General features: G+C 40.2%; 1 protein-coding gene across 11 annotated transcripts in view; it reads right to left on the bottom strand.

The window, feature by feature from the left end:
* The window catches only part of stx1a (syntaxin 1A (brain)), a 57,090-nt gene that overhangs the window by 23,195 nt on the left and 7,017 nt on the right, over window positions 1–26,878 (bottom strand). For 9 of the 11 annotated variants that reach the window (XR_009678275.1, XR_009678274.1, XR_009678272.1 and 6 more), the window contains exons 2-3: window positions 18,704–18,781; window positions 9,752–9,851 (exon numbers count right to left, since the gene is read on the bottom strand). Coding sequence is in view for 7 of the 11 variants with exons in the window: in XM_061072956.1 (XP_060928939.1) it covers window positions 9,752–9,851; window positions 18,704–18,781 (178 nt within the window). In the remaining 4 variants the exon portion in view is untranslated. Of the gene's footprint in view, window positions 1–9,751; window positions 9,852–10,021; window positions 10,258–12,895; window positions 13,089–18,703; window positions 18,782–26,878 lie in introns of those variants that run through there. The other 2 variants (XM_061072959.1, XM_061072960.1) reach the window with 2 other exon arrangements.

Here is a 26,878-nt window from a genome sequence, read left to right as displayed (position 1 = left end):
ATACTGATCTGAGGTGGTGGGCTGAGGCCCTCAGGGCAGAATGAATAAACCGTGCTCTGTGGTGTGTGTGTGTGTGTGTGTGTGTGTGTGTGTGTGTGTGTGTGTGTGTGTGTGTGTGTGTGTGTGTGTAGAGTTGGACTCTTCATAACTGTAATCATTTTTAAGTCCTAGAATACCAGTTTCCAAAGCAATTTGATTACTTGTTTGAAAAGGATACTTTCAAACTAGTAATCGGAGTGTCCTCATATGTCGTCATAGCAACCTCTGGCAACCTGCTCAATGAGGTAAATTGCAGAGATAACAACACAAACACTAAATCTAGCTTTGTACTGTGTGTGTGTGACGATGAGTTAGATTGGATCTCTCCCTTGTGGTTACCAAACACAGAGGAATCCAACTTGCTTGATCAAGTGTCGATTCAGCCTCATTATCGGCTGTGTGAGAGCGCAGACTCTGCTGAATAAGTTGAGGGAGAAGTGAGAGGGAAGCAAATTAGAGGGCAAAACTGAGAAGTCAATTGAGCTGTGGCTTCACACTCCATCCCTCTCCCAGACGCTCTTGAATGGAATCTTCAGGTCACGCTTGTTGCCATCATTAAGACTGTGTTGCTATGGCGATGTGTGCAGTCGGTCCTCTCGCCATGCAGCTTCAGATTGTTTCAAAGTGGCAGAGGGAAAGAGAGAGTCAGAGAGCAAGAGATACGCTACAAGGCAGGAAGAAATGGAGAAAATGTGGAGGCTAGAAGAGGAGTGTGAGCAGAGACGATAAATAAATGGTCGTTCGGGATGTTTATTCAAATGCAATAACTGATTATAAATTATTATTTTCAAGACATTTTGCCTTCACTTCAGAGTGAGAAGTTAAGGACAAAATTAATAGAAGCCAGCCAAGATTTTATGCTACAAACGTGTGCCACCTGAAGTCAGAGTCTGACAAAAACTGCTCCTCCATCTCCGATTTCCATTGTTGTTCAATAACACTTAAAAACAAAATAATGAGCCAATGAGCATAAGGCTGACATGATCCTTTGCTCTGTGTGAGATTTCACTCTCAGTCCAATGAGGGCTGATCTGGAGCTCTGCCGACCAAATCCACGATGCTACAAAACAACCAGAGCATAAACCCCAGGGAAAAAAGGAAACACTTAACTCTAGCAAAACTCAGGTCCGCACTTTCCTTATCCTCCTGCTCTCTATTGTTTTTTTTATGCATTGAAGTGTCATCAGTATGATTAAAGATTGGTAAAGTCAAAACACAGACTGTCTTGTTGCCGTAGACACCAAATAGAGCCCATAATGAGTATTAAATTGATGATGAAGCTCCTCCTCCTTCAGTGACACTTCATAAAAATGTGTATTTCGGAAATTGCTGGGCCTTTTTCAAAAATAAACAGTGGCCCAGTAATAATAATATGGAAACTACAGAATAAAACCAAACTTATACTTTTAAAACAACAAAGGAACAGAAACTAGGCCACTTACACATGCATACTCTGCACTGAAAGAGATTATTCCCACAGTTGTCAGATTTCTGGGAACTAATTAAATTTTGCCAGGATGAAATTGAATCAGGATGACTGAAACAATGCAGAGAAACAGAGCAGAGAGACACAAGCTCATTCTCAACTTTCAGGAAAAGACACACACACATACACCTGGACAAAGCAACACTACACCCGTTTCCTTCACATTAGCGTATTTTCTGAAGCTAACTTTTGGTGAAAACCATTAAGCAGAAATATACAACTTGAAGAGTATACACTGGTATTCGTTTGCAGATATAAAGTATATATGACATTGCAAACACACCAGATTTGATTTTGAACACTAAATTGATTTAATTGACTGTATAAAGTGTTTTTGTAATCTTTCAACCACCCAAAGTATCATACAATGTCTCATATACCCATACGTTCATGCACTAACGAAACAGCCTCAGAAGCAGGGGTTCAGTGTCTTGCTCAAGGACACTTCGGCCTTTGCAAAGAGGGTCTAAAACCAGGAACAGAGCCGCTTTACCACCAGCCTTCATGTGTACAGATCAGGATTGAACTGTTCTTACATCCCTCATCAGAAATATGAGGATGAAAGCATTTCAGCAGAATTTAATAAAAGATAAACATCCTGAACGTCCTGGTCAATTCTCTACAACATTAAGCTTTACATCCGCTTTGCTTTTACAGCAGCTGCATTTATCCATCCACTTTCGTCATGACTGTCAAAATCATCTGACAGTTTGTTAAAACTATGATAATATTGACACAATTTGTGTGCGCGTGTCATTTTGATGTCACGGTAACATGACACAGACAAGACACTGAGCCTTGAGTCTTGCTTCCTCCTCTTTAACTCAGGGTCAATTGCTGCCATTCCAGCCTCTAACTTGCAGCCATTTATCTTTTTTCTCTCCATCTCGCAGTGTCTGTGCTCGTCTCCCTCTGCTCGCTCTGTAAATATATTACCAGTCCTTTGTGTGTTTGCTCAGCTTATTGATCGTCTAGAGTCCAGGTGCCTGATGTTTCAGAGAGTCACGGAATCTGAGCTCATCCTTCAAACATGACATGATATTTACATTAGTGTCTCATACAGTATGCACACAGGTAATGACAAACTGAGAGCAGAGATAAAGTTGAACTGCTTAACGATAGAAACAACACGCATACTCATCCCTACTTTTTCATTCTGAAAGCACAGATTCATCCAATTCCCGAGCCCTGGATGAAGTTTATAGACATAATGGAAGTTACGAATAACAAAACTATATTTTTTTAAATAAAAAATAAAATAGGTAGATGGTAAGTACACTAAATAAATAATTATATTTAAAAAATAAGCAAACAATCTATTCTAGCCACGTAAAGGTAGACTAGTTACTATTTGATGTTCATATTTACCTCTACCAAGGACATTATATTTTTGTCTGCATTTGCTTGTTTGTTAGCAGGATTACTCAATCTATGGCGTATCGAGGGCGCACGAAGGTCGCTCTACGTGCAATAGATCCCGAATGACAGGTACACGAACACAAGAGTGAAAGAGAATTTCTCGTGTGACAAAGTGAAGCTTATTGCATGCCACTTGTGGGTACATGCACAACTGCAGCTGAAACTATGAATGTATGAACAACTTTGTCAACCAAGGCGTCAGCAGACGTGCGGGAAATAGCGGTGCAAATAGTGAGGCACACAACTATACAATGCAGCAACAGAGAAAAAAAACAAGTTAGAAATCTTATATTCTTATGGTTCATTATAACATTTTGTCAGTTTTGGTTTTGTACATTCACAGAACAGGATAATTTTCAATAACTGTATTTTAAAGGTGAAGTTTTCAGATTGTACATGTCAAAGTCTGTTCACTGGTCTTGACTGCATCTGTGAAAAGATGCATGAAATCCTATAAATAGACTTTAGACCCCTTGAGGTTTGCATCTGTTGGGGCTGAAGGAATAAATCTGGGGCTGTGGAGTTAGAAAGAAGTGAGCTGAAATATCTCCATCAATTTTATCCTCTCGTTTTTTGCTGTCCACATTTTTTTGACAAAAGAATAGGATGGTAATGCTTAATCAGAGGGTTTTAAACAACTTAAAGTAATCAAACTGAAGTTATTACAAACCTTATCATGGCAAACCTCAAAATCCACATTCTTACGCCTGAGGTCAACCTGCGTTTTAATTAATTCTGGAGGGTTATCTCCACAGTCAAGCCACAAATATAAAAACTCTCAGCCATCAGGGAAGTCTTTAACCTTACTTTTCCATTCAGACTCACATAGAATATATCTATTTGGGTAGACTGTTAAATAACACAGAATGAATATATTTTTTAGCCATTATTGTTGTACTGGATTAACATCCCCCTCCATTTCTTTAACAAGTTCTCTTTCTCCTGCAACATCTTCTGAAACAGTATAACAGGGTTAATGTGAGTTAACATCGAAGTGTCACTGTCACTTTGAAACGTCCCCCTGTTTCCCAACACTTGACATTTCTATCTACATCAGAGCAGCGAGACCACACATGTCCTCTGAAGCCACGGGGACAGAGAGCAGTTAAACTGATTTATACTTAATTTATCATTTATTCAAGCTTTGACCTCCATTGTGCAAGTTCATTTATGTGTTACTCTGTGTGTCCTTGCCCTTGGATACGATTGTTCCATTGTGTTAACCGCTCATTAAGAGGGATATTATTATTCTGCAGAATAAAGCTGTGTCTTCAACGGCTGGAACACCACTCAAGAAATAAAAGGAAATAGAGAGATCAAGTGAGGAGAGAAAGATGGCTGACGAAGAACAAAGAGAAAACTATGAGACCTTATGCAACACTTCAAAAATTTTGGTGGGGGAGCTTTGGCAAACAGCAGTCTGAGGGTGGGTGCGCACTCAGCCAAAAAACTGACACTAGAAATAGTAACACTCACAGGCTGCAATTAAAGCAAACCTCTCACGTTGGGGACTTTTCAGAGTCGAGAAAAAAGATGCTGTTTAGAAACTAGAGGCTGAGGTGTCAGAGCAAGCAGCAAACACTGAGTGGTTCGAAAAACATACTGTGAAATGTCGTTAAATAATCTCAAGTGTTTAAGAACAGATTATTTATATTGAATTACATTGACAGCCAAGTATATGCTCCAGTAGTATGCAATTCAAAATGGGTATTTTTTATATTTGGTTTTAATTATTTGGTTTGATTCACAAACTCTGTTCAATGGAGGCATTTCCACAGTAAAACATGATGCAACATTACAAAACACACTTTTCTCCAGAACGTGATGATCAGTATTCAACTTGCAACTAAGGAGAGGGGAGACAACAGACTGGTAAAGCAGTATATAAGCAGTAGTTATCAGACTACTAAACAAAACTGGTCTGTAAATTCACCATCTACTATCTGTAACAATGCAACATTCATTGTGGGAAACAGAAAAGGAACTAGAGGTGTTGGCAGAATTGACAAACTAGAATGGCACTCAGTAGAGAGCTTACATCCGCCATGGCCCCTTGAATTCACTCAAGCTTCACCAAATTGCACACACGCATCTATGTGCCTGATTTATACTGCATTCTTCCAACATGTTTTGTGGAAATCCATTTGGTTGTTTTTGTGTGTAATCTATCTTACAAACAAACAAACAAACCAACCAACTAAATTATATAACCTCCTTGGCATAGGTAATAAACAATATGACAAATTTAAAATGGGAAAACATCTACAAAAACATCACAACAAGTCTTTCTTTCAATATATATAATGTTGATTAATAAGGTCTCTATACCTCCACCTCTCCAAAGGCCATGTTTCATTCCATAGCAGCCTCCCTCTCCCCTGGGAGAAGCTGGGTCTAAAAGCCACTGATAATCCAGCAGAGGACGCAATCATCACTGACTTTTGGCCTTTCATTATGAAATCTAAGAACAGCCTTATCGATCAAAATAATGAGAAGCCACACTGCGCAAGGCCAACAGACAACACTACAAACTAAAACAAAAATGCAATTATTTGGAAAATGTGATTTTCAATCTAGTTTTTTCGAAATGTAAGATGCGTTTGTGTCTTCCTCTCCTGCATCAGAGGAATGTGCTCATGGGGAAACACAGGTTCCATACCCATTATGATCTGATGGCTATTACCTAATCCATCATCGTTAATGTTGCTACATACTGTACACTGCTGTGGAGCGTGCCCACACAAACACACAAACCCTTAACACCCACCGAGCAAACAGCGCACACAATCACTGTATGCTGCGATTCCCTGGAGGAAATAGATACGCTTCATTTAGGGGGGGTGGTGATATGGGATAAAGTATAATGCACGGGTAAAAGGAATGCGTTGGTATGTATGTGTGTGTGTGTATATGTGTTTGCGTGAGTTAATATGGGCTCTGCCAGTGGGCTGCAATTAACCCAGTGCAGATCAACAGGAAACGTCTCAGTCAGCGAACACAAAAGCTCCCAAAGCAAAAGGGGGGGAGAGGAGGAGGAGAAAAAGGGGGGAGGCTGTGACGCAGGCCAGGTGGTTAATGGCTAGGGAGATGTGATGTGATTATGAACATGATAAACCATGACAGAAACAGAAGGTTTATCACTTTACAATGTTCCGCTGTGGAAGACATTTGAAAAAAATGATTGCATGTGTGTGATTTCTTCACTTCCTACTCGTCCATTATCCTGTTCCAGTCCAACCTCGCTCATTTTCAATAACATCCCTGATACATGTTTTTAGAAAAAGTGAGTGCCGGGGAGGATGAACTGTGAGGAGAATACCACTTGACCAATGAAATATAATCACTTCCCTAAATGAGTCCAATTGTACCAAATTGAAAAAACCTCTCTGGAGTTGCTCCTGAAATATTGCATAAGGCAAAACATTTGCTTTGTGAGGTCACCCCGACCTTGACATTTTACCACCAAAATCGAATCAGTTAATCTGTAAGTCTATGTGAACATTTGCACCAAAATTGAAAGGATTTGACTTAGGCAATGTTAAGATAATTCTATTCACAAGGTGAAAAAGGATTTGCGATGTCAAAGTGAACAAATCAGAAGACATTCCCTCAGGGTGTTCTTCAGATATCGTCTTCACAAGAATGAGAATCAATCCTTTATCAAAACCAAACCACTTATCCTCCTAGACAACAAACCATCTATCTATGAAAGGAGGAGATTACACAACAGGTCTGAGGCTCAAGTTATCACAATTCCTCCTGACAGGAAATCATGTGTGTGCCAAATGTCACAGCAATCCATCCAATAGTTGTTGTGAAATCTCGTTTAAAAACTTTATATGTCAACCTATGATTGGACAGCAGAAAATATCTGGAGATCATAAATTCATTAGGATATTTCCCCTGGGGGCAATGAGTCTCTGTTAAAAATGTACTGCCAAGTCATCCTACCGTTTGTAGCAATATTTCATTCTGGAGGAAAGTGGTGGTGATGGGCGGACGGGCAGACGGATGGATGGACAGATCCAGGGACAAACCGCGTGACTGACTTGCTGTCAGACGTAAAGGGCTCTGTCTCTCTAGCATGGTGAAAAATAATACACAAATAAACTTGTGCTTGAGCATTTTAATTATAAAAGTAAGACCATGGTTTCTCCCTTATCTCACAAAAGTTTCCTTAACAACACCCTCGAAATTGTGTTGCCAGAATATTGTGAGAAAAAGCAACGAGAGACATTGATAGTAAACTTCTGCAGACATGTTTAATATTAGTAGTTCCCTAAGGTTTTTCAATTTCCCCTAATTCTGAAGGCCCACTTCACAATGAACATTCCTGGTTTACTGCTTGATGTTGATAAAAAATACAATCTGGGCACCATTATGTTTCCAAACTAAATGTATTCGTCAGTGCTGATGACTTGTATAAGAATTTGATTCAGGAGAAAATAGTTGCACAGACATAATCATACACGCACACAGACACACACCATGGTTGAATGTTGCTGACAAGATAGAGCGGCTGTCTGAATAAGGACATTCAGATGATTGGAGTCCGTCGGCTCCAAAACGCAACAGGAAGACGGAGAAGAACAGACAGACCTCTGTGTAATGAATGACCCTGACATCTATATCAGCTGCAGATTGATGTGCATTTATCAGGGAGGTGCGCACACACACACACACATACTTAGTATCAATTTCAGTCACAAGGTAAAGGCTTGTGGAAGAATTTGTATCTTAAACACAACACCTTGCCTCATTTCTGCTCCGCTCAGTTTGACACACCCCGCCTTCTACTTGAAGGACTCATCTGACGCCTGCTGCTACACACAGATCGATGCTTTCTCAGATAGGTGGGAGGTCGGGAATCAGGGGAAGGAAAGCGGGTTAGAGGGTGTTACTAGTATGAGTAACATCCCCCTCGTGAGTGCGGTGTCTAGATCAATGCTCTGACATAAATTAGAGAGAGGAAGAGGTGTGAGAGGACACAGATGAGGGGGTTGGGAAAGATGGATTGTAGCGCACAGATTGAAGAAAATCAAAGAGGAGAGTGGTTGAAATGAGAGGAGGGATTATGGAGGAACTGATAAACACAGCTGACCATGTTACCAGCAGGTTAGATGGGGCTGAAGAGTAATGAGAGGAAGCAGAAAAGTGGAGAAAAGTAACAAGAATGTAAGACATTTTACATTGAGTGTATAAAAGCTTGAAAAGGACAGAAATTACTGATTGGTGGAGGGTACGGCTTTAAACAGATTTGAGGATTTGGCTTTTTCCTGAGAAACTCTTATTTATTTCCACAATTTACTGGAAAGCACAGATACATTTATCATTATTTTGCTGAGTGGAATCTGCCACGATTACCAGGCTTTTCGCTACTGTTGCACATTACACGGCTTTATTCTCCTCTCTTTTTTCCAATAAGGCTTCTCTTGCTCATTACTGAGTCAGTGCAGAATAAAACATTGATGTTATCATTAAGGAGGGTTAGAGGAGGTGTGTGCAGACGGCTGAAGCTTGGTTTGGACAAAGCGCCCTGGAATGGTTGATTAAATCTGTACCTGAAATACAGCACAGGAAAGGTGGCGTCCACTCTAATGATGCAGACTATTATATGAAAAGGGAACAACAAATATATCTAAAGTCTACAGAAGAATCAATTCAAGCCATAACTATTGCACAAGATAGAATGGATCATCGATTGATGGGTGTTAGGTTTGCTAAAAGTGAGAAAGTTTCATTTGGGTGCAAATGGTTTAAAGAATCTTCTGTCAGAGTGCAAGTCTCATATTTAAAAAGATTAAAGTTGAAGTCCCTGAGGAAATGCTATGTGTTTCTTTGTTAATAAACTCTTAACGTATTAATCAGACTATTATTAAAACAAATAAAAACAAACATGTCTCTTGTATGCTTCTTGTTGATTCTGCTGGAGAGCAAGATCTAACATGTTGCTCTAAAAATAATGTGTTGAGTTGTGCTGAGATCCAGAGCTGGTTTCAAAAAGATAGACTTTAATCTGCTTTGAATTCTGGGTAAATTACAGCTGTTTTCAATCTAAAAAATCTGACTGACCAAGGAACACATTATTACAATATTGCTCTTCTGTGTTCACTCCAGTAGAAAGTATTTATAGCACACTACTGCGTGAGTCACATCAAAGCATACAATCAAAACATTCTATGACCCTTTTTTCCCACATCATTTAGTTTCTTGACACATTTAGTATTTTTCATCCAAACAAACAGTTTAGTTAAGGAATGTCTCTTCAGTGAATCCTGGTTCACCTTTCCACTGCACCTGAGGAGCTATAGGGCGAGTTGGTGAGAAAGCAAATATATCTCTATTTACTTTTGCCTGAGAATAATGTTTCAACATTCCTGTGTTTTCAGCCTATATTTCTGTTTCGGTACATACACAGTTTTTGTGATTGAACTGTGCCCAAATTTAGTTTTCTTTCTTTTGTGTACGCTCCCCTCTTTTCCATTCCTTTGGTTGAGCTATCTTATTCTCTTCATTAAATTGTCACGAAGCCAATAAGAGTTTTTAATGTAACCTGATTTTTCTTTAGTTTATATTCTTATCAAACGTTCCACAAAATGTTCTTCTTCCCTTGGGAAAGTGTCTGGGCTAGAAATTACAATTTATTTTTTCTGCAATCATCTAAAACTAGTGCAAAAACTCCACCTGTACCCTTGATAAACTTGAATCCTCTGATTAAAACAGAGTATTTGTGGAGAAGTGAAGGTCATGTTGAATATCTCACTCTGTGAGATTTGAACAAGAAGGAGAAAAGTCAAACAGCCTTACTCTCATCGGGGTTAGGTGAGGCGAGGATGGCGCTGTGCTTCCTCTTGACCTCTTCAACTTTCTCTGCCAGAGACTCGATAAAACCCCGGATTTCTTCCACCTGGTTTAGGAGAGACAGAGAGACCAAAATGGGCTTTAGATCTGGCCAACATACTGAGATAGGAAGTGAAGTTGATAGAAACTGATCTGAAGATGTTATTATCATGGAAGAGGCAGAATGACGCAGGTTATGTGAAAGGAAACACACATGACTAAAATCCATCAAATTACCATTTGCAGACATCCTCATTTCATCACATTTGCAGGAAAAACGATTCAGTAAACTCCTCCCCCGAGTCTTTACAACCTGTGATATATCTCAGGATATTATAGAACGTATGTGTGATTCATAGTTTATATAAGATCGTGCAGGGGAAATTTTGCTCTGATGTTGGGTGATGATACCTGGCTCTCAGCTGGTAAGACGTTTCATCCCAAAAACTCTGGATGGGGTTAAGGTCAAGGCTCTGTGCAGATTAGAACAAGGTTTTCATATCAAACTCAGAAAATCATTTCCTTAAGGACTTTGCTATGTGCACGGAGGAATCTTCCCGTTGATACAGGTAAGAGCCTTGAAGATCACAGCTGTTTAAAATACGGTTGTGTGCTTTTTAGTTCCTTGTAATACGAGAGGAAACCTGTCTTTTCATGATAAAAAAAAAACACTACGTGAAGAAACATCTGGATCGACATCAACATTGTACATAATTGTTTGTGCCTTTTTAAAGAGTCTGGATAAGCAGAGGATAGGGAGAAAATAAATTATACTTATGTGAGGTATAAAGTAAGAAAAGTTTGTTTAATTTTTTAACTTATTCTCTTTCTTACACATGCAGGTTTCAAGGAATAGCTGAATATGAATACATTTAGCAGCTTTATCTTCAAATGTTAGATCAATGCCCAAATATTACAAAACGTGTCCATTTATAACACTTTGGTTCTCGCCTCTCGTGCTAACAGGTGGGTTTTATAGCTTTTAGACAGAGCCAGACTGGCTGTTTCCCCCGTTTTCACTATTTATCTAACGTCAAACTAACCTGCTGCTGACTACAGCTTCTCTGCAAGAACGCGAATAAAGTAATTACCCCAAAACATTGAACTGTTCCTTTACCCACATGATTGAATGCATGGAGGTGCATCTCATGCATATACTTCTATGAACTCTGTACTTCACAGCTTCATCTGCTACCAAGCTCCATGTCTGACATTCTCCCCCAGCCACCTCCCCCGTCACCAGCTGTGCTGCCTCTGACTCAGGGAACAGCTGGACGGGCAGCAGGTCACATCTGCCAGCGACTTCATCAATCTCTACTCTCTTCTCAGTCTGTCAACCACCCCTGATCACTTTCACCGCCTCTACACCTGCTCTGATACAGCCCAGCCTGTACTCCATTCATTCTGCTCTATCCCAGGTCACTTCCTCATGCAGATCTCTGGTTTGACTTCTTCATTTGTAGTCCACGTTCTTTCCGTTGCTCCTCACAGCTCTGCACTCCCTGTTCCTCCATCCATACTTTCCTGAGTGTCCCTCTTCCACTCAGCCTGGGTCATTATTCTCCCATTATCTCTTTAATAAGCTGCTGATTGGATCGTCTTTTTTTAAATAACATCATAATTGGCTCTGAGCGACCACTGGAGAGGGACCAGGCTCTACAGGAGGCCCACTGAGGTGAGCAGAGTTAAATGAATGCAAGACCGACATGTGGAGAGAGATCATAAAGTTAAAAAGTAAGAGATTGATCCAGGTAGAGAAATAGACATAGAGTGAGCAGAGGATGAAACCACAAATTCTCAGGGGTTAGAAATCATATGTTAGTGAGTCTCTGTGTGTCTCTCAGAGAAACCAATATCAGACACTACTGAAAAACATACATGCAAAACAAAAAATCAGACACATGCACCTAAAGGACCACCTTACCAATTATATACATTTTCATTATTAACTTGAGTTGCTTGTTCCATGACACTATTCAGGAGTATCTGGTAAAAATACAAAATTGCAACAATCCCACAGCTGCAGAAAAAAAGAAGAAGCAGACTTCGTGTTCTAATTTGAGTTATGTTAGTGCAAAAGTCTTATTTTCATCTAGAAGAAAAGATGATCAGAAGCTCAAGGGGCCACAGCGAGTCTGCCTTGCCTTCGCATTCATTCTTGCATCATCAGGGGAAGGAGCATGGGGCATGATACGAGGCTCCTAACTACACAAAGCAAAAAGAGGGATGACAAATGGTGCTCATAGGCATCTCATACTGTGACAGCAGTGTGTTTGCTTCAGAGTTGCTGTTTCTTAAGTGATTTATAGCTTCTTCTTTTTTTATGATTTTAAATTTACCCTTATTTTTTATAATCAGTACTGATGTACCACAAGCTTTAGGTGAACTGGTCACAGTTTAAATTTTGAATAAAGAACATTGTGTTTCTAAAATGATGGTAAGTCAAAATACAGATGACGCTGATGTTAATGAATTTAAATCAAATTAATCTACAGATAAACAGCCTACAGCTGCTAAAGCAGTTTATTGCAGCTACCATTTGTCGTGCATCAAAATATTATTTAGGTCATCATATTGTTTATTTAGTGGACCCATTTAAGCATATGGGAGTAGGCAAATCCCAAATGAACAAGGCAAGGCATTTATTTATAAAGCACTTTTCATACACAGAGGCAGATTCAAGGTACAGTAGAGGGACATTGAAAGCAACACAGTGACAAAATCAAAAGCAATCAAAAAGGAATTAGTGGTTCTTGGTCAGGCTAGTTCTGCTGAGCCTGGCGGACTCAATCTGCCAAGTGATGGCGATGACGATGCCGGAAGAGATAGGATCAGACTGGGAATTGGCATAAACATCATCAGCAGCAGAAGCAGCAGCAGCAGCAGCAACATAATTGACGTTCCTGTAAGAATCAGGACAGCAATCGAAAAAGAAGTTTGTGTTGGCCAAATTTGGCGCCATGGCTGGTGATGCTTTGTCGGAGAAAGTCTTTGCTGTTATACTATAGCTAGATCGTATTGTTAAGGTGAGTTCCTTAACCCAGATGCAGACTAAAGCTGCTTTTAGCAAATGTCCGAGTGAGACATCTGCAGTTTCTACGTGGAGTTTACCCGCAGACTGACTGGAGCAGAGGCTTTGATAGGGCAGGGAGGCAGATGCAGAGCTGGGTATTTGTGGAGGACTTCATTACGGTGATGGGGTGCAGCTGATGTGGCGCCGCTCTGACTCCAGTGCACCTGCTTCCACTCAGACAAACAGACACGAGGCGAGAGGGGCACAGAGCCAAGGGGGGGAAGTGATGGCCTGTGAAGTTAATGCCTTGTTAAAAGGATACATTTATTGTGCAAGGGATATGCACCATCTTGTCTTATGATATCAAACAAAAACACAGGATTTATGCATATACCTCCTGCATGTTCTACTTAGACAACATGCTTGAATAATCTGGACATTTTCCTGTTGTCGTGAACCTTTCTGATGCGAACAATCTCCTTTACCAAGGCAAAATTAAAAAACAAACATGTTACATGTGAACACCAAATAAACAAAGTAAAAAGACTTCAACAAGAGAATAAGTGTGGAGAAGGTACCAGCAAGTACAAATAAAAAGGTACAGAAGCAATTACACTTACTCACACAGATCGATGACAGGCACAGTGTAGTAAACGATACTTAAATACCAGAGACAGACCAGCTACATACAAGCCCACACAAATGCCACAGCAAACACATTATAAAATCAATAGCCCCACTGTGAGAGTCATGTTTGTGGTGGAGGACAGAGGGCTACAGCCGGCTGTCCACTGTCTGCGTTCCCTCCAGATCACCACTGAAAGCCTAATTAACGGATCCAGTCAGGGTTAGAGGCTGATTACTCCATCACTCCCTCTGCCCCCTTAATCTTCTCCCATCATCATCTCTCCATCACATGTTATTACCCGTTCCTTCTCTCTGGTCTCAGTTTCTAACTTTTACCACATCACTCGCATTGCAAACTCTGCCTCTTTCACTATCCCTGCGGCTTCTGAATCGGTCTCAGACTATTTTGTCTCTGTCTTAGAATTTCTCCTAAAATCTCTTTTCTACATTCTCTCACTTGAGACAGATGTAACAGCCTGAAATTCCAGACAGATAAAGAGATGCCTCGATATCTATGATGGATACAGACAGTTTGTCAGTGGCGAGAAGCAGCAGAAGAACAGAGATGACTGATGTCTACAGTATTCCCTCAAAGCTAAAACATCTTAATTAATTTTCTATTACATATATTTTGAATCCTCAACTTCTTCTATTACAATAGAGTAAAATTCAGCATATGTTTTGTATATCTGAATCAGTGTTTCCCACTACCTAGACTGTGGGAGGCTGTCATTTTCTAATTTGTTTCGCCATAATTTCATAAAGAACCAGTATATGTTTACACTTCTCATAATAACAGAGGGATCTCTACCTTGGTGTGTGCAGCGCTATTTGCAGTGTTACATACCGCATGCTCGCTAGCGCTGTCGCTCTACATTTTCTTCCAGAGGCGAAGCAAATCTGTAGCATGGCTTCGTGTGAACTATGACCAGCGACACCCTAATCCAACGACACTGTGTGGTTGACCCCAATTGGCTATCACATCCTCCTGCCAGCTACCCATCTCCCTCTCCTCCTCCTCACCAACAACAATGCCAGCATCTTTGGTTATTCCCTGTTCATTTTCTTGCAACCCGAAAAACGCTTATCCAACAACCACGACCACATCCTGAAGCTGATTTCTGTGTCCGTCACATCCTGCAGTAGCCACATTCCGCTTTTGGCAAGCAATTATCATTTTACTGCATTCATGCCTATGTGACCGTGCCCTCACGCTGGACTCACACCTGCATCTGAGGGTTTAACCGAAACACTGCTTCACTGTGAATGGGCTGACGTCATGTTTTCCCTAATTGGATTGTCGTTCCTGTGAGTTAAATTGGGCTCAAACTTTCACTGGCAATAGAACTACAGGCCAATTTAATCATGTTTAAACAAACACTCAAGCACTGTAGCTGGCCAATCAAATCCCGTTAATGCAAAAGAGGAGGCAGCTGGTGAACCTGACATGTGTTAATCTGGTTGTATATTTTATTTCCTGCGCAATTCTCTTTAGCAATGCACTAATAGCAGGCATGGCACAAAAGCACGAAACTCTGCTACGTTTACGTGTGTCCAAATCATGACACTGTTATTGTTGCCAATATGACGATCACGCCATTCGGCACCAAGAAACGCCCACCGTCAGGCGTTAGCACAATTCATGAGTGAAACCAGTGTGATGAAGCTACGAGGAATTAGCTGCTTTTTTCTGCAGCCAATGGCAAAATAAACAAAGTCTGTCTAGTTGTGCGTAAGCTTGGAGCTAGCATCTCACTCAACTTAACCCATATATATTATACTCAGTATTTCCATCAGTCATCTGCTGGTCATTTACAATATGTGATGGCTGCTTCTTGTTGTCCGTTTATATTTTCTACATGGTGTTCTGATTGCTAAAGGTTCCCCTTTATGTAATAAATATCTGTACAGGGTTTCATTGATTGATGCACCTGCAGCTCAGTCACAGATGATTTAGACCAGTGATGCCAGGGTTACGGCCCGCGGGCCGGACCCGGCCCGACTGTACATCACATCCGGCCCGAGGGTGATAAGGGGAGAATATAAATTTTAATTTAAAAAAAAAATTAAAATTTTCGGTGGACTCCGTTAGTTGGTCTGTTGCTGCTGCCCGCCTCAGCTGCAGCAGCGCCGGTAGTGCTGATCGAGATGTTGTCAAAGAAGAGGAAGGTCGACACTGAAGCTCGCATCTTTCAGGATAGATGGAGAGAAAATTATTTCTTTTGGGAAGTAGGAGGCAAACCCGTGTGTCTTATCTGTCGTCAACAAGTGGCTGTACTAAAGGAGTACAACATCAAACGACACTACGAGACCCACGCCGAGAAATACGGCGAGTACACAGGGCAACTCCGGACTCAAAAGCTAAACGAGCTAGCATCATCGCTACAGAAACAGCAAGACGTATTCTCCAAATGTCGAGATACACACGAAGGTTCGTTTTATTTTAATACATATTGTAACGAACTGATAGTTGAGTTCTGTTCTGTTTGACTGCTTGATATGTGGTTGTTATGAATGTTCCGCTAAGTACACCGTGTTGAATAAGTACTGAGATGTCCTGAGTGTCTGTGAATAGGTCGGGGTCGGACATGTGACAGTTCTTGACCAATGGCTGTGTGGGATGACAGGCTCTCATTGGCTGGTTCGTTGGCGTGTCAGGGGTGAATGAGGAAGTGGAGGGAGAAGACGAGTGTAGATGGATGGATGGATGGATGGATGGATGGATGGATGGATGGATGGATGGATGGATGGATGGATGGATGGATGGATGGATGGATGGATGGATGGATGGATGGATGGATGGATGGATGGATGGATTACTTTCCGAAGGGAAATTAAGTTGTCATAGCAGCCGGTACATTTGAATACAATAAAATACAAAAATACAATACAATAGAATATATTGAGGTAGAAAGAATACAAAACAGATGGTAATGTTATTGTTAGACAGTATATAAGAATAGTACAGTATATATAGTATATAATATAACATAATATATATTTATATATGATAGTAATTATACCAATATAAAAGCAGTATATAGTAATAATGGCAGCAACAGTATATATAATAATAGTAATAGTGATATCATAATAGTAATTATAACATGTACACATGTATAAATATGTGTATATAGACTTATGTATACAAAGAATATACAGAGAGTATGATATATTTTATCATTTCCAGTGTGATATGGGGGGGAGGGAATAAAAGGGGCTGGGGTTGACTGATAGCCAGGCTAGTGCCATAAAGGCACATGGGTGTGTGGAAATATGGGTTGGTGACTGGTGATGACTGGCAAAGTTAATGTGCCTCATCTGTTATGGAGCCAATTTAGTTTTTAGATAGCTCATATTTGCCTATTTTTTCAAGAACCGTTTTGTTTTACTAATTCCTACTGGATATTCAATCACATGGTCTAATGTTGGACTACTTTATTCTGGCGCTTTCTTTCTGTGACTCGTTTAGGCCTACTTAGCCTGGCCTTCTTTTAATTGGCCTTATTTTGCATTGACTTGTTTTCATGTGCAAGCCTTCAATAAATATAATAAAAGTAATTAACAGTTTACACTTGTGTTATTTATAGGAAATGTGTTTTGTTGGCACCTAGTCTATTTTGTTGCATTTCTAATTTATAAATGTAGGCTACTTGCATGGATAGGAAAATGTAACGTTTTTAGAGGGTAACTGTCTCCTGCTTTAGGCTATGTAATTTTAGGCCTCATTGTGAGGCTATTTTGGTGCCGATGCAATTTCTTATTGATGTGTAGGCCTTCATGAATAATTTCAAATAACCTACCTATCCATGAGTTGAGTCAGTGTTTGGCCTTTTCAGTCCGAAAGTGTAATCCGGCCCCCTGAGGTCTTGCTTGAAAAAATCTGGCCCCCTGTCCAATTTCACCCTGGCATCCCTGATTTAGACACTTTGATGATGCATTTGTTGTCTCATGTTGCTCTGACGACCCACATATCAAAGTGCGGATCGTCAGACCTCTTTAATAACTCGCAAATGATATTCAACCTCACCCCACCAACCTCTTTGTTCTATTTGTGACTGTGATTTAAATACTTCAAAGTTAAAGACTCTGTGTTCAAATAATTGGTATACACAGGTTTAATTTACACAGGGAATAGCTGATAAATATAAGTGATATAGCAGTGACATAGGACTAAATAGACATTGATTAATATGGATTATAATAAAAAAGTTTACCTCAACCTTCTTTGAATTATCCTGCTTTATACTTCTAAACCAATCGCTGCGGGAGATGAATGTAGCAGGCCTATTAAAAAGGCATTACAGAGGCCACTTTACTCACTGAGCACGATGTCACATAGTAAAGTCAGACCAGCTCCATATGGCTGATGATTCACAGCAGGTCTCCATCTCTCTAGGGAGGAGAAGTCAACTGCCACTACACTGAAATTGGGGCCCCCCCTCTGAGAGCTATGACGATGTTCAGTTTGTGTTACAAGCGCAAGTGCACAGCATGTACAGGAAAACTCACTCCTGAATAAATGCATATAGATACAGTCATGCATGCATACAAAACAGAGGGTGGGGAACCTTTTTTTCCTATGAAGGACCAGTTAATGTATATAGAACATCCTGTGCAGGCAACACTAAATCATTTAACACGTATCACACTAGCCTCTCTAATGCGATGTCTAGAACTATTTCTATTTTACAAAATGTCTGAGGTCAGATGGTAGTGATGACAAAAAAAAATGGCTGTCATTAGTTTCGTTGGGTTCCTGAATTCTTTGTTTGTATTTTTTAATTGTTCCTCGGGTTGTATACAATTGTCTCAGAGGGCTGTAAATACCCAAGAGTGTCCCCACCTCCACCTGAGTGTCTATTACGCGCAAGAGAGGCGAGACTGGAGAGCGATGAATGAAATCACTGATGCTGTTATACAAAGCTGGACAAAGAGAACATTGTTGTGTCGTTGAATCAATAAAGTGCTTTTCAAATGAAATAAAACACACAATGATCCATGCCACACCACCAACAACATCAGCAGCTATAAATCATACCAATGCTCCCCTGGGAAAAGAAAAAGCATGAGAGGGATTGCAGCTCGCTCTCTGAAAAACGAACATGATTAGAGAATGGCAGGAGAGGACTGACACCCAGGCAGAATGTAGTGTGCAAACGACCTCAACGTTAATTTAAGATGACAAGATAATAAACAGCTATAAACCTGTTAGTGTGTGAATGGAAGGAAGAGTGACTGACAGGAGGAAGGAAACATCAGGACTGAGATTAACAAACCTGTTCAAAGAATTCGTCCATAAAGCCTTTCTCCATTCCCACGGCGACTTCATCCTCTTCCTCTGTCGTCTCCTTCCCCTAGGAAAACACATATAACATGTGGAGTTAAATACAACGGACAAAGGTAAAATAATGAAATAATTCAAGATATGTTTGCATTACATTGCATTGGTCAAAACTGTATTGCGGTTTTTCATTTCACAAAACCACATGTTAATAATGAAATCATTTTTATTGAGACATAATATTAAACTTCAGCCTCAAGGGGTCTTTCAATCAAAACAATAACAAAAGACCTATTTTGATTGATGTTCTGAAGCTGAGTGGGATCATTGGAGTTCTTGTCTTCACAACCATTGCTGATGAAAATCTACCTGACGTGACTTGGGTGCAGCAGCCGAATCCAATACAACTGAAGATATTAGGGACTTATCTTCAGACGTGAAAAAAAAACATCAGAAAAAACACATAACGTGATAATGGGCAGGATTTAAATTATGTTTTAAAGCCTAAATGTCGTTGATATCTAGTCCCTAAAATCTTCAGTTGTATTGGAAGATCAACAAACTATATAACATCGGTCTATTCTAGACATTTAAATAAAGAATTGTAAAATAATGATAATTTTGTCAAACATTACACCTATTTTACAGTATTTCAACATAGTACAGTAATCTTACAATTACAATTAAATAGGGTTTTGTTGAATGATAAGGAAAAACTCAAAAATGTTTGGACCTAAACTTTATAGTTAATTCTATAAAGTTAAAACTTCTCAAAGTTTTAGGCATCAAGCCAATGATTCATTCTGAAGTACATGTTCTTGTTGCTAATCACATATCAGTCATTGCACTACATTAGCAGGGATCTCATGTGGCCTCATCTCATTCATCTAGCCCCTGTCAAACTAATTCAATTCCCCATTAGCAGCCCATGAGCTCCATTTGCTCCTCAGTACTGCAGCGAGAGAGTAAAGTTTTCATCCTCTCTTGTCCCCAAAATCAGGGAAAGACTTATGTATGACATCAAAACGATAACTAATACTATGTGCATTATAAGTATGATTTAGGATTTAAGAATCTCTTTTTCAAGGGCGACCTGGCCGAGATAGGCAGCAGCACGGATAAAAACATATACCCCAAGACAAAAAATTGCATAACACAACCTGATAAGTTAAAAACAGCAACATCTCATAGAATCGGCCTCCAATTCTTTAATTCCGGTTTTAAAAGGCATAAAATAAGATCAATATGCTGAGCTTCAAGTCCTTATGCAACACATTCCACGTCGCAGGTGCAGAATAAGTACAGGTCCTTCTCCCAATCTGCGTGGACATTTAGAACTGAGAGGAAATAGGATGTTCTGAGGAAGCAGAGAGTAATGCCCATTGCCCAATACACGTTTGCTTAATGCAGACACACGGGTAATTAGGGAGCAGGCTCAGAATCGATCCATGAAGTTATTGGATCACAGGAATATCGTTGGGTTTTGATTTTGGTGTAGGGACAATGTTTTGGAGTCTGATGCACATTTTGATATTAGGGGGTAAAACATTTTATATTAATATCATATGCAGTCTTTACTTGACAATAATTCCCAATATGTCATCATCAACCCCTTATGACAAAAAATTTAAATGAGGCTTGATATTTTACAGTAAACTTTATTAGAAATTACTGTAAATAAGAGTTAAATATCAACAAATATGTTCTGCATTGTTTAATAAAAGGTTTCATAATGGCACATATCAACAAACATGAACGTAGATACAATATGTCTCTGAAAGACTCATATCAGCCAACCAATACAACGGGCCACCTCTGAAAACTACATCTTCTCTATACTAAAGAGAACATTTTAACACAGAAGAAAAATTGCAATAATAATGAATAGTAATAACAATAAAATGAATGATGGCTGAAAACCATTTAGCTGCTCCAGTTTCAGGCTCTAGTACTGTGCATGCTCACTGTCACACTGTCATGTCTTACTGGGACACTAATGTTATTAGTGACAGCAGCGCTTCTCCAACTACAAGTGGAAATGTCTGCTGTGTGAACTATCCACTGACAAGACACATTAACCAGTCAACCCACGTAATCCTTCTTTAAGAGATAGAAGAAGAGGGGCCTGAAATTCACCCCATGTTCCAGAATGTTTCAATTTATTTCCCAAATGTGAAACGTCAATTTATGTACCACCAAAGCTTTTTATATATGTAGGGGAAGAGACAGTGTCTTCTGAATGTCCAAAAAATAATATTCCTTTTAAGATTGCATTGCCATAAAATAACTTTACCAAATGTAACTGATAACATTAAACTACATTTGTGTCTGCTACTTTATCAAAAAAAAATGATGGATACAAGACAATTCTTGCATGTTCAATATTTTCTCAAACACAAAATCAATTGTTAGGAGCTGTAGCAGGTGATGTGTCGGCACAGAGGGAGAGGCAGGGAGAGGATGTGGAGGAAATGGGCAGAAAAACAATCATAGAGAAACCAGTTCTTGAGATGAATGTCGGAGAAGACAGACTTCAGCAGGAGATGGTGCGGCAACTGGCACAAATTTAAGTGAGAAGAATAGAGAGCCACTGTGATCTTGCTAATATCTAAACCCACTCAAACTCTATTTAATTCAACAAAAACTGGATTGTTTTTTGCTCTCTCTTCATCAGACAACCCTAAAAACATTCTGTACAAAACAATTAAGTGTTTAATGTGTGCTGGGACAGTTAGGCATATAAATGAGATACACAATATGTTGTTTACTTGGTGTCTCATTTAGGAACAAAACTGCTATTAATAAATACATTTTTGGTGTTGGTGTGGAAACGAACTGCATTTGAGGAACTGCCGACTATTAGAAGCAGAGAGAAAAGAGGCAGCAGCAGGAGGCGGCAGTGGAGGAGGAGGACAAGCGGGGAATCAGAATAAGCTCCCAGATCACCCGTAGTGTTTCAGACTCCACGGAGAGATGCTGCATCCCCTGCAGTGAGAGGAGGGCTTTGGTCTGGTTTTACTTTGAGTGGTCAGGAGGAGAGAAGACTGAGCGGTGCACCTCAAACCTCCAACTCCCACACAGATCTGAAGCTCCTGCTGAGCCACAAGGGGGCTGAGAGAGGCCTTTATCACTGCGGTCTTGACTCAGCCTACAGTCTTGGACTCCACACACGGCACATGCTCTGAGCTAGACACACAAACATTCATGCACACAGCGATAATATATAACACATGGTCAACAAACAGCGAGAACAAGCCGTATACAAGCTGGCCCCCATTACGGTCACAACCCTCTGATGCACTCTGCCCCTGGGGCTCACACTTGGGTTAAAACACCCCGGCAGGAGAAGTGGCCTGATTATGCCGTCTATTAGATTAGCGAGTTGTTCTAGGCATCGTGCCAGCAGGGAGTCGCTCCATGAGGACAAAAGGCATTGTCTGCACATCCAGTGTACACAGGAGGAGGAGGAAATATTGTCCAGGACAGAGGGAGCGAGAGATAAACCAGACTTTTAGCAGCACATCAGTTACTGAAAGCTGTGACAGTGCATGTGCAATAAGAGGACGCAGACTGTGCTGATGTATAAAGAGTCAGGTTAGGGAACAGTCACACATGTTTCGCAGGTCAAAGTTCACCAAAGTTTAATTCCACATGAAGCCACGCCGCAGATTTGCATCAGGAATCAAATGTTTTATTAGCACCTCACTCGAACAGATAGGAGGTGAATAGGTTTGCCTCTGATAGATTCAGGTCAAGTCTTTATTCGCAGTTTTAATTAAAGTTTGTCACATATGACATCTTTAATTGGAGAGCAAAGGGATACAGTTGCAAGTACCATGCATTCAGACGGTAACCTGAGAATACTGGAGAGAGGAGCAGTGACGGTTCAAGTAGAGATGGAAACCCACGTGGGTAGGACTTAGATGTCCTTTTGTGTTTCCATATTAAAGCAGACCTGTTTCCCTGCATCTTTGTATTACAGCCAATTCAAGCAGCTTCCTGCAGTCTCATTAGAAATGACTCAGAAATTTGTGTCAGCTGCTCTGAGGAATATAGAGAGCATAACCAGATTTATTATCATAATACAGCCACACAACATTCATTATGGATGTGTTCCCACACACACACAAACACACAATTTATTCATGTTCCCTCTTGCAGACAAATACAAAGATATAAACAACAAAAAATGACCTATGCTCCAATTGCAAGGATCCTCATATGGTATTAATCTGCTAATATAGAAGAGACGTAAAGAGAACACACACACACACACACACACACACACACACACACACACACACACACACACACACACACACACACACACACACACACACACACACACACACAATATAAACAGCAGAAAAGTCTTGATCTAGTGTGAGTGACACATGCCATGTAATTCTTCAATATAGTTTGAGGGACAAACAAATTTCCATTCAGCTCCAGTGTATTTGTACAACTGTCAGATTTCACCACATGAGATCTCAACTGGTATGTGAGAATCCCCCACATCAGCCTCCAGGGTTTGACAATGAATCTCAAATGAAAACCAAGTCATTCCCGTTTATAAATGTCCTCATTGTCACTGTTCAAAGCTCAAACTGGTCCTCACAAAGAGACATAAAAACAACACGCATGCACACAACCCCACTTATAAAAATAGGCATGGCTGTGTCTTCACCTGCTCCCATTCTAAAGCCCCCAGGACATTCACCACCTACACGCCAAGAGATCTACAGTCTATGCGGGAAAACAGCCGACAGCAAATCACACAGAAAACCTCCAGCGTTAGGCCTCGTGGCCAGTCTTCTTATGAATGCAGGGGTTTAACAGCAAATACCATAGATCAGCACAACAATCAATACAAGAGTCCAGAGTGTGAATTATAATATTTCCGTAACTCCTGAATGATTGTCCAACTTCGAAGGCAGCCAGGATTTAATTTTCCACCATCATGTGGTTCTGAGAAAAAGGCAAAGAAAAGCCTCAAATCAACACACCGGCCTTACTGACTGATTGCCCCTCAAGCCACCTCATTGAATACCTGTCAGAGTGAATGGGCGACTGATGGCAGAGCTGGAGACAGTGTGGGGCTATCGAGGCAGGACTTTCACACAACCAGCTAGCAGTGTGGGTGAGCAGAGGACAAAGGAAGTGATAAGATTGGAATCAAATATATTGTGCACTAGCTGATCCATCCTGCCCTGCTGATAACTGGCTCTTTAAAATACAGATTAATACTCTTATTACTCTGAAATATGTTCTATATGTGCTGTATTACTTTCCAGACATGCTTCCTGCTGTCTGTACACATGTTCACAATCATGCTCTAAAGTACATCACATCTAAAAGTGGGAGCGATCATAGGGGAAAGAATACATTATTCTGTTTGCCCAATAGATTTGTGTTGGAATTACATAGGTTCAGATGTAAATGCAATGTCTACTGTTCATCACACTATTCGTAGTCCAAATCTGGACTCAGGTGCTGCCCTATCTGGGCCCGGGCATATAAATAGAGCAACACTGCAATTTTCTTGCCTTTACCGGATTGGTTTAGCTGCCCAGGAAACTCAGACCAATTTTAGGCTTTGTAAATCATCTCATGTGACACCACTCAGCCATAAAATCTGTGAATTCATGACTAGCATTACTACTGAAGTTGGTGTGATGAGAGACGGGGATGCAAAGACAGTCTTCAAATATTGTATTATTCTTTCTTTGTTTGACAGTCAGTTGTGGATTACACACACATCAATGCATCTAATATTTCAATATATAGCCTATTGCACTGAATCATTTGCTCTTTTACATAGACATTATGTTCCCGACAGCTGCGTGAAAAAAGAAAAAATATGAATTTCAATAGAATACCTCTGCTTTACACTATTCACAGCAAGTTGGTAAAAATGACCATGAAGGGATAGACGGAGTACGCAGATAAGACTGAATCGGCTTTAAAGGATGTTATACAACAACTGTATAGGATGACTGACTGGCTGACTAATTGCAAATCCCATTTTCATGCAAATAATTTCACATCAAGATCCTGAAATATGGAAATGAATTTCCACAAATTTAGAGATGTATTTAAACGACATGATAAGAACAGGTCTGGTGTTGTGCTCATTAACTGCGGCATCTATGATTGGAAAAGTGTATTAAAAAATGGTTTGGATAAAGTAGTTGCAGTTGTAGAGGGTTGATGCAAGTCAATTCAAAGAAATATCTACTATTAAATTGGTTGCTAAAATTTCCTTTTGCCTAACAATGGCACTGGTGGGATGGATACATCTTCACAGCTGTCCTATAGAGGGAACAGCAAACATGAGCAGAAATGTCAGACTGGAAAAACGAAATTTGATCTGCTCATGAGGCTCAGAATTTCTCTGAAATGTTTTATCTGGAATTAAACAGCACAAAAATGTAATAATCGATCCCCACTCTTTAAAGAGCATGTTTAAATAAAAATTCTTTGCTACGGTTGTTGTATTCTGTTTCTCCATGAATGGTGCATCCGGATTTAATTTAATTATGCCCTTTGATAGTCTGCTCCTTGTAATTTTGTCTGCGAGACATTTCATATGTTGATTTTGTTTAAAAATAAAAAGTACACAGGTTTCTCAGGCTCAGCTGATTTCCATTCCAGTGAAAACGCAGGTCTTGCCGAGGTTAACGAGGTTGTTTTATCAGCCCTGCCCACGGAACACAGGGTCCATCAGATACACAAAGAAGAAGAATGTGGGTGGGAGACGAGATGAAGCACTGCCACCACAGTGAGAGTCAAACTGTGTGCATGCGGAACAATTTCCTTTCCCTAACAATCCTCCTTAATGTCCTCCCCCTTTAATCATCCTCCCTTTTCTTTCTCATTCTCCCTGTCCGTCATTGTCTCACCTCCTTCTCTCTCGCTTGCCTTCCTCCGTACTTCTGCTTTGCTGCTGAATTCTTATAGCACATAAGGCCCACACAACATGGACTCATTTACCTTTGTCTCGCTCTCTGTGGTCACGTTTTCAGTTTGTGTTCATCTTTTCTCCCTCACCATCTCACTATTCTTGCTCAAGACCCACAGCGTCGGTTTTCATATACCAAAACTTGCAGTTAAGATATTTTTATATTTTGTTTGTTATTACAAAAGCATCAAATTCTGCTATAAGTGTATTCAAATATTTAGAATGCCAACTTGAGTTCCTGCTCAAATTGTATCCCCCCATTTCCCCTGCTATGTCTTTCATCCCTCTCCGCCCTCTGGCCTCCTCACATCTTTCTGACCTTTAACAGTTTAATCATCAAAGTGATTCATTTAAATACGATTAAATAAGAATTTACCAAAACGCCTATCTATTAAAGGTTAAATAATTACTTACAATCGGATAATAACACGTTTTTCCACAAAATCAATAATAATCAATGTCAGGCCGGAATCCAAATGTCTGCAGCTGCCAGCTCTCACAGAGATAACTCTGTCGGCTGTGGGGACTTCGACGATTAGAAGACTGACCTTTCAGACTAAATAGTGGATGCTTACTTCCCTTTTGGCTTGTTAGCACATAATGGCTGATGGGTACGATTTTATTAATTACATGCTGCTGCGGATGTTCATACACCAACTTGCCTGCCCGGGGGATGTGTGCAGGCAGCTGCAGGTGGTCGACCAGTGTTGAGCGTTGCAGGAGTAGGTGAGAAAATGTCATAAAGCTTCAATTGAACTTAAATGACGGATCACAAGCTGGGAAAAGAGATATCACTGCTATAGGCTGCAGTGGTTCTGCCCATCCCCAGTCTCTTCGCCATCTTCCCTCTGTGGAATATTTTTTCAGAGCACTTCAGTCTGTAACTCGCTGACCATGAAGGATTATGACAGCACCAATGTGCCACTAACACAATTACATTGCAGATATGGGGGGGTGACAGGGAGTGAGAGAGATGTCAAGGAACGATGGAAGTGTAAAAAAAGAATCCTAGCCTAAGAGAAGAGGGCAAATGGACAATGGCAGAGAAAAGCCAAGACAAATATCAGAAAGCTAATTTGGAAAGAGGCAGAGATAGAATATTTTCAAATACATAAACATGCCAAACTAAAGATTTTTATTTAATTATTTTGTGTGTGTGTTAGAGATGCTCCGATACCAGTATTGGAAATGCCTCCAGTACTGCAGAAA

This window comes from Limanda limanda, chromosome 6, assembly GCF_963576545.1.
Source record: "Limanda limanda chromosome 6, fLimLim1.1, whole genome shotgun sequence".
NCBI classification, from domain to species: Eukaryota; Metazoa; Chordata; class Actinopteri; order Pleuronectiformes; family Pleuronectidae; genus Limanda; species Limanda limanda.
This window is presented reverse-complemented; position numbering and strand designations above follow the sequence as displayed.